Source organism: Panthera tigris, chromosome D1 (genome assembly GCF_018350195.1).
Source record: "Panthera tigris isolate Pti1 chromosome D1, P.tigris_Pti1_mat1.1, whole genome shotgun sequence".
Lineage (NCBI taxonomy): Eukaryota > Metazoa > Chordata > Mammalia > Carnivora > Felidae > Panthera > Panthera tigris.
In genome coordinates this window covers 112398816-112406232 of record NC_056669.1, presented here as the reverse complement: position 1 = coordinate 112406232, position 7417 = coordinate 112398816, and the positions used below count along the sequence as shown (strand labels likewise).

The following is a 7417-nucleotide window of genomic DNA, read 5'->3' as shown; positions in this document are numbered from 1 at the left end:
CCGCCCGGAGGTACCCTGGCCGCCCCCGCGCCCGCTCCCCAGTGACCACAGTCCGCACACAGCCTCCAGAGGCCACCGCGTCGCCTGCACGCCCTCCCTTGTGTCTGGCTGGCTTCGCTCAGTCCCTGCTTCCAAGGTCCCCCCGCTGGGACCCCACCTTGAACTCCAGGCATCTGTGGAAACCCTGGAACGGCCCAGGGCAGAGCCGAGCTGCCCAGGGGCCGGGACGCAGAGGCCGGGGCAGGACGGAGCTCAGAGACGGCAGCCCCTCGATTCTGAGCACGTCTGACGGGGCACGGTCTCGTGTGACACGCGAGACTCCGGCCCCGTGGCCTCAAAGGGAACAGTCTAGGGAGGGAGGGAGGGCAGGGGCAGCAGAGGCCGTGAGGCCGGGAGGTGGGCCCGGATGCTCACCTGACCCTCTCATAGAAGCATCGTGACGGCCCCACCCACGAGGGTCCCAAAGAGGGGCCGGGTGGGCCCGGCTCCAAGCGGTTCAGGGGGTCAGTGGAGACAGAGGTCAAGAGCAGCCAGGCGGGCAGCACTGGGGCCCCGAGGCGGCGGCAGCCCAGCCCCTGCAGAGCCAGCCAGTCCCCAGAGCTGCTGTCTCCTGGCTGCTCTGGAACTTTCGGGAGCAAGCGGCAAGGGAGCGTCCGCAGGTTCCCTGAGGTGCTGAGGGCCGGCCGGCAGAGGCCCCGCCTTCCCCTTCCTGTGACTGCGCAGGGGTGAGGTCAGGGAGCCGCTGCGCGGACAGGCCAGGAGGCAGGGCCGCCGAGGATGGTTGGGGAAGGCACGGCTTCTCAGGGCTTCGAGCTGCATCTTGCCGTCCGCATATGTTTGGAACAACCAGCGCCAGCCTGAGGCCGCGGGGACCCAGCTCCGTGGAGCTTGCGCACTCTTCCTCCCGCAGGGACATGAAACCCAGCGTCTCCGGGGACAGCCGGCATCCAAACGTCCCTCCCGCTGCCCGTCTGTGCACCGGGCACAAACTCGGACACCCACGCCCGCCACGGCCTGCACCGCGACTCACCACGGCCAGCCAGCAGGCCCGGAGTCCCGTCCCACCGCCCCCGGGGCCCAGCCGCCCTCTCCAGCCCCCCCGTTCAGCTCAGACCCCAAAGGTGACCCCTGTGAACACGCGCGCACAGGCGTGCACCCACACGGACGCCCGTTCTTGGTGGCCACGCGTGGACTCGGCCGGTCTCCGAAGGGACGGGCTCCCGACCTCTCGTCGTCCCCGACCACGCGCTCTGCACACACGCTGGGTGCGGACTCCCGCCTGTGATGCACACCTACTCTTTTGAAGGCCTCGGAACTGCCGGGCAGGGGGGCCCTCGGACGGGGCCACCCCCTGCCCGCGGAGCTGTGCCCTTCGAAGACCTTCCCACGTGACCTGCGTGTCTTTAGTGAGGCCCGGCAGCCGCCAGGCTGAGCGGTGCTGTGGCTCCTAGTGGGCGTGGGTCCGCCGGGGGCCGGCAGGAGGGAGGCTTCCCCTGAAAGGTCACGCTCGCAGTGAGCCATGGGCCAGTGGGACCGATGCTCACAGAGCCGTGTCCGTCCCTGTGAACCTCCTGCACATCACCCAGGCACACGGTCGTTCCCGATCCTGCGGTTACTCGAAGCCACAGGTTTGTAAACAGGTTCCTTCTGGATGCTCCAGAGGAATGTGCCAGTCGGGAGTCCTTGGGGAGCCTGGATCAGTCAGGATCTGCGGGGACAGCAGCTGCCACAGAGGTCTGGGGCCCCGACCTCCAGGGGCGCTCCCAGCCGGGGGCCCGTCCTCCAGGGGCTCTCCCAGCCGGGGCCCGTCCTGCAGGGGCTCTCCCAGCCGGGGCCCGTCCCCCAGGGGTTCTCCCAGCCAAGGGCCCGTCCCCCAGGGGCTCTCCCAGCCGGGACCCCGTCCTCCAGGGGTTCTCCCAGCCGGGTGCCCGTCCTCCAGGGGTTCTACCAGCCAGGGGCCCGTCCCCCAGGGGGGCTCCCAGCCGGGTGCCCATCCTCCAGGGGCTCTCCCAGCCAGGCCCCGTCCTCCAGGGATTCTCCCAGCCAGGGGCCCATCCCCCAGGGGCGCTCCCAGCCGGGTGCCCGTCTTCCAGAGGCTCTCCCAGCCAGGGCCCATCCTCCAGGGGCTCTCCCAGCCTGGGCCCGTCCTCCAGGGGCTCTCCCAGCCGGGTGCCCATCCTCCAGGGGCTCTCCCAGCTGGGGCCCGTCCCCCAGGGGTTCTCCCAGCCAGGGCCCCGACCTCCAGGGGCTCTCCCAGCCGGGGCCCGTCCCCCAGGGGTTCTCCCAGCCGGGTGCCTGTCCTCCAGGGGCTCTCCCAGCCGGGTGCCCGTCCTCCAGGGGTTCTCCCAGCCAAGGGCCCGTCCCCCAGGGGCGCTCCCAGCCAGGACCCCAACCTCCAGAGGCTCTCCCAGCCGGGTGCCTGTCCTCCAGGGGCTCTCCCAGCCGGGTGCCTGTCCTCCATGGGCTCTCCCAGCTGGGTGCCCGTCCTCCAGGGGCTCTCCCAGCCGGGACCCCGTCCTCCAGGGGTTCTCCCAGCCGGGTGCCCGTCCTCCAGGGGTTCTACCAGCCAGGGGCCCGTCCCCCAGGGGCGCTCCCAGCCAGGGCCCCGACCTCCAGGGGCTCTCCCAGCCGGGGCCTGTCCCCCAGGGGTTCTCCCAGCTGGGTGCCCGTCCCCCAGGGGTTCTCCCAGCTGGGTGCCTGTCCTCCAGGGGCTCTCCCAGCTGGGTGCCCGTCCTCTAGGGGTTCTCCCAGCCGGGTGCCCGTCCTCCAGGTGCTCTCCCAGCCAGGTGCCCGTCCTCCAGGGGCTCTCCCAGCCAGGGGCCTGTCCCCCAGGGGCACTCCCAGCCGGGGGCCCCGACCTCCAGGGGTGCTCCCAGCCGGGGGGCCTGTCTCTGGGGGGCGCTCCCAGCCGGGTGCCCATCTTCCAGGGACTCTCCCAGCCGGGGCCCATCCTCCAGGGGCGCTCTCAGCCGGGGGCCCGACCTCCAGGGGTGGCCTGTCCCCCAGGGGCGCTCTCAGCCAGGGGCCCGACCTCCAGGGATTCTCCCAGCCGGGGCGCCCGTCCTCCAGGGGTGCTCCCAGCTGGGGCCTGACCTCCAGGGGCTCTCCCAGCCGGGGCCTGTCCTCCAGGGGTGCTCCCAGCCGGGGCCCGACCTCCAGGGGCGCTCCCAGCCGGGGCCCCGTCCTCCAGGGGCTCTCCCAGCTGGGGCCCCGTCCTCCAGGGGTTCTCCCAGCCAGGGGCCCGTCCCCCAGGGGCGCTCCCAGGCGGGTGCCTGTCCTCCAGGGGCTCTCCCAGCCGGGGCCCCATCCTCCAGGGGTTCTCCCAGCCAGGGGCCCGTCCCCCAGGGGCGCTCCCAGCCGGGTGCCCGTCTTCCAGGAGCTCTCCCAGCCAGGGCCCATCCTCCAGGGGCTCTCCCAGCCAGGGCCTGTCCTCCAGGGGTTCTCCCAGCCGGGGGCCTGTCCCCCAGGGGCGCTCCCAGCCGGGTGCCCGTCCTCCAGGGGCTCTCCCAGCTGGGGCCCGTCCCCCAGGGGCGCTCCCAGCGGGGCCCCGTCCTCCAGGGGTTCTCCCAGCCGGGTGCCCGTCCCCCAGGGGGGCTCCCAGCCAGGGCCCCGACCTCCAGGGGCTCTCCCAGCCGGGGCCCGTCCTCCAGGGGTTCTCCCAGCCAGGGGTCCGTCCTCCAGGGGCTCTCCCAGCCGGGTGCCCGTCCTCCAGGGGCTCTCCCAGCCAGGGCCCATCCTCCAGGGGCTCTCCCAGCCTGGGCCCGTCCTCCAGGGGTTCTCCCAGCCAGGGGCCCGTCCCCCAGGGGCACTCCCAGCCGGGGGCCCCGACCTCCAGGGGTGCTCCCAGCCGGGGGGCCTGTCTCTGGGGGGCGCTCCCAGCCGGGTGCTCATCTTCCAGGGACTCTCCCAGCCGGGGCCCATCCTCCAGGGGCGCTCTCAGCCGGGGGCCCGACCTCCAGGGGTGGCCTGTCCCCCAGGGGCGCTCTCAGCCAGGGGCCCGACCTCCAGGGATTCTCCCAGCCGGGGCGCCTGTCCTCCAGGGGCACTCCCAGCCGGGGGCCCCGTCCTCCAGGGGCTCTCCCAGCCGGGGCCTGTCCTCCAGGGGTGCTCCCAGCCGGGGCCCGACCTCCAGGGGCGCTCCCAGCCGGGGCCCCGTCCTCCAGGGGCTCTCCCAGCCGGGGCCCGTCCCCCAGGGGGGCTCCCAGCCAGGGCCCCGACCTCCAGGGGCTCTCCCAGCCAGGGCCTGTCCTCCAGGGGTTCTCCCAGCCAGGGGTCCGTCCTCCAGGGGCTCTCCCAGCCGGGTGCCCGTCCTCCAGGGGCTCTCCCAGCCAGGGCCCATCCTCCAGGGGCTCTCCCAGCCAGGGCCCATCCTCCAGGGGCTCTCCCAGCCAGGGCCCATCCTCCAGGGGCTCTCCCAGCCAGGGCCTGTCCTCCAGGGGTTCTCCCAGCCAGGGGTCCGTCCTCCAGGGGCTCTCCCAGCCGGGTGCCCGTCCTCCAGGGGCTCTCCCGGCCAGGGCCCATCCTCCAGGGGCTCTCCCAGCCAGGGCCTGTCCTCCAGGGGTTCTCCCAGCCAGGGGTCCGTCCTCCAGGGGCTCTCCCAGCCGGGTGCCCGTCCTCCAGGGGCTCTCCCGGCCAGGGCCCATCCTCCAGGGGCTCTCCCAGCCTGGGCCCGTCCTCCAGGGGTTCTCCCAGCCAGGGGCCCGTCCTCCAGGGGCACTCCCAGCCGGGGGCCCCGTCCTCCGGGGGTTCTCCCAGCTGGGGGCCCGTCCTCCAGGGGTGCTCCCAGCCAGGGGTCCGTCCTCCAGGGGCTCTCCCAGCCGGGTGCCCGTCCTCCAGGGGCTCTCCCAGCCAGGGCCCATCCTCCAGGGGCTCTCCCAGCCTGGGCCCGTCCTCCAGGGGTTCTCCCAGCCAGGGGCCCGTCCCCCAGGGGCACTCCCAGCCGGGGGCCCCGTCCTCCGGGGGTTCTCCCAGCTGGGGGCCCGTCCTCCAGGGGCTCTCCCAGCCAGATGCCCGTCCTCCAGGGGCTCTCCCAGCCGGGGGCCCCGTCCTCCAGGGGCTCTCCCAGCCGGGGCCTGTCCTCCAGGGGTGCTCCCAGCCGGGGCCCGACCTCCAGGGGCGCTCCCAGCCGGGGCCCCGTCCTCCAGGGGCTCTCCCAGCCGGGGCCCGTCCCCCAGGGGGGCTCCCAGCCAGGGCCCCGACCTCCAGGGGCTCTCCCAGCCAGGGCCTGTCCTCCAGGGGTTCTCCCAGCCAGGGGTCCGTCCTCCAGGGGCTCTCCCAGCCGGGTGCCCGTCCTCCAGGGGCTCTCCCAGCCAGGGCCCATCCTCCAGGGGCTCTCCCAGCCAGGGCCCATCCTCCAGGGGCTCTCCCAGCCAGGGCCTGTCCTCCAGGGGTTCTCCCAGCCAGGGGTCCGTCCTCCAGGGGCTCTCCCAGCCGGGTGCCCGTCCTCCAGGGGCTCTCCCGGCCAGGGCCCATCCTCCAGGGGCTCTCCCGGCCAGGGCCTGTCCTCCAGGGGTTCTCCCAGCCAGGGGTCCGTCCTCCAGGGGCTCTCCCAGCCGGGTGCCCGTCCTCCAGGGGCTCTCCCGGCCAGGGCCCATCCTCCAGGGGCTCTCCCAGCCTGGGCCCGTCCTCCAGGGGTTCTCCCAGCCAGGGGCCCGTCCCCCAGGGGCTCTCCCAGCCGGGTGCCCGTCCTCCAGGGGCTCTCCCAGCCAGGGCCCATCCTCCAGGGGCTCTCCCAGCCAGGGCCCATCCTCCAGGGGCTCTCCCAGCCAGGGCCTGTCCTCCAGGGGTTCTCCCAGCCGGGGCCCCGTCCTCCAGGGGCTCTCCCAGCCGGGGCCCGTCCCCCAGGGGGGCTCCCAGCCAGGGCCCCGACCTCCAGGGGCTCTCCCAGCCAGGGCCTGTCCTCCAGGGGTTCTCCCAGCCAGGGGTCCGTCCTCCAGGGGCTCTCCCAGCCGGGTGCCCGTCCTCCAGGGGTGCTCCCAGCCGGGGCCCGACCTCCAGGGGCGCTCCCAGCCGGGGCCCCGTCCTCCAGGGGCTCTCCCAGCCGGGGCCCGTCCCCCAGGGGGGCTCCCAGCCAGGGCCCCGACCTCCAGGGGCTCTCCCAGCCAGGGCCTGTCCTCCAGGGGTTCTCCCAGCCAGGGGTCCGTCCTCCAGGGGCTCTCCCAGCCGGGTGCCCGTCCTCCAGGGGCTCTCCCAGCCAGGGCCCGTCCTCCAGGGGCTCTCCCAGCCAGGGCCCATCCTCCAGGGGCTCTCCCAGCCAGGGCCTGTCCTCCAGGGGTTCTCCCAGCCAGGGGTCCGTCCTCCAGGGGCTCTCCCAGCCGGGTGCCCGTCCTCCAGGGGCTCTCCCGGCCAGGGCCCATCCTCCAGGGGCTCTCCCAGCCAGGGCCTGTCCTCCAGGGGTTCTCCCAGCCAGGGGTCCGTCCTCCAGGGGCTCTCCCAGCCGGGTGCCCGTCCTCCAGGGGCTCTCCCGGCCAGGGCCCATCCTCCAGGGGCTCTCCCAGCCAGGGCCTGTCCTCCAGGGGTTCTCCCAGCCAGGGGCCCGTCCCCCAGGGGCTCTCCCAGCCGGGTGCCCGTCCTCCAGGGGCTCTCCCAGCCAGGGCCCATCCTCCAGGGACTCTCCCAGCCAGGGCCCATCCTCCAGGGGCTCTCCCAGCCAGGGCCTGTCCTCCAGGGGTTCTCCCAGCCGGGGCCCCGTCCTCCAGGGGCTCTCCCAGCCGGGGCCCGTCCCCCAGGGGGGCTCCCAGCCAGGGCCCCGACCTCCAGGGGCTCTCCCAGCCAGGGCCTGTCCTCCAGGGGTTCTCCCAGCCGGGTGCCCGTCCTCCAGGGGCTCTCCCAGCCAGGGCCCATCCTCCAGGGGCTCTCCCAGCCAGGGCCCATCCTCCAGGGGCTCTCCCAGCCAGGGGCCCGTCCCCCAGGGGCGCTCCCAGCCGGGTGCCCGTCTTCCAGGAGCTCTCCCAGCCAGGGCCCATCCTCCAGGGGCTCTCCCAGCCAGGGCCTGTCCTCCAGGGGTTCTCCCAGCCGGGGGCCTGTCCCCCAGGGGCGCTCCCAGCCGGGTGCCCGTCCTCCAGGGGCTCTCCCAGCTGGGGCCCGTCCCCCAGGGGCGCTCCCAGCGGGGCCCCGTCCTCCAGGGGTTCTCCCAGCCGGGTGCCCGTCCCCCAGGGGGGCTCCCAGCCAGGGCCCATCCTCCAGGGGCTCTCCCAGCCAGGGCCTGTCCTCCAGGGGTTCTCCCAGCCAGGGGTCCGTCCTCCAGGGGCTCTCCCAGCCGGGGCCCGTCCTCCAGGGGCTCTCCCAGCCAGGGCCCATCCTCCAGGGGTTCTCCCAGCCGGGTGCCCATCTTCCAGGGGCTCTCCCAGCCTGGGCCCGTCCTCCAGGGGCGCTCCCAGCCAGGGCCCATCCTCCAGGGGTTCTCCCAGCCGGGTGC

At 74.6% G+C, this 7417-nt stretch overlaps 1 protein-coding gene across 1 annotated transcript; it reads right to left on the bottom strand.

Annotated features, from left to right (window-relative positions):
- Positions 1-2559: 2559 nt before the first annotated feature.
- LOC122231519 (spidroin-2-like) lies at positions 2560-7178 on the bottom strand. Its single transcript, XM_042959643.1, has 3 exons — positions 6992-7178; positions 3830-3966; positions 2560-3684 (listed from the first exon to the last, which is right to left on the bottom strand). Exons 1-3 carry the CDS (start codon positions 7176-7178, stop codon positions 2560-2562), a joined length of 1449 nt encoding a protein of 482 aa, XP_042815577.1.
- Positions 7179-7417: the final 239 nt, after the last annotated feature.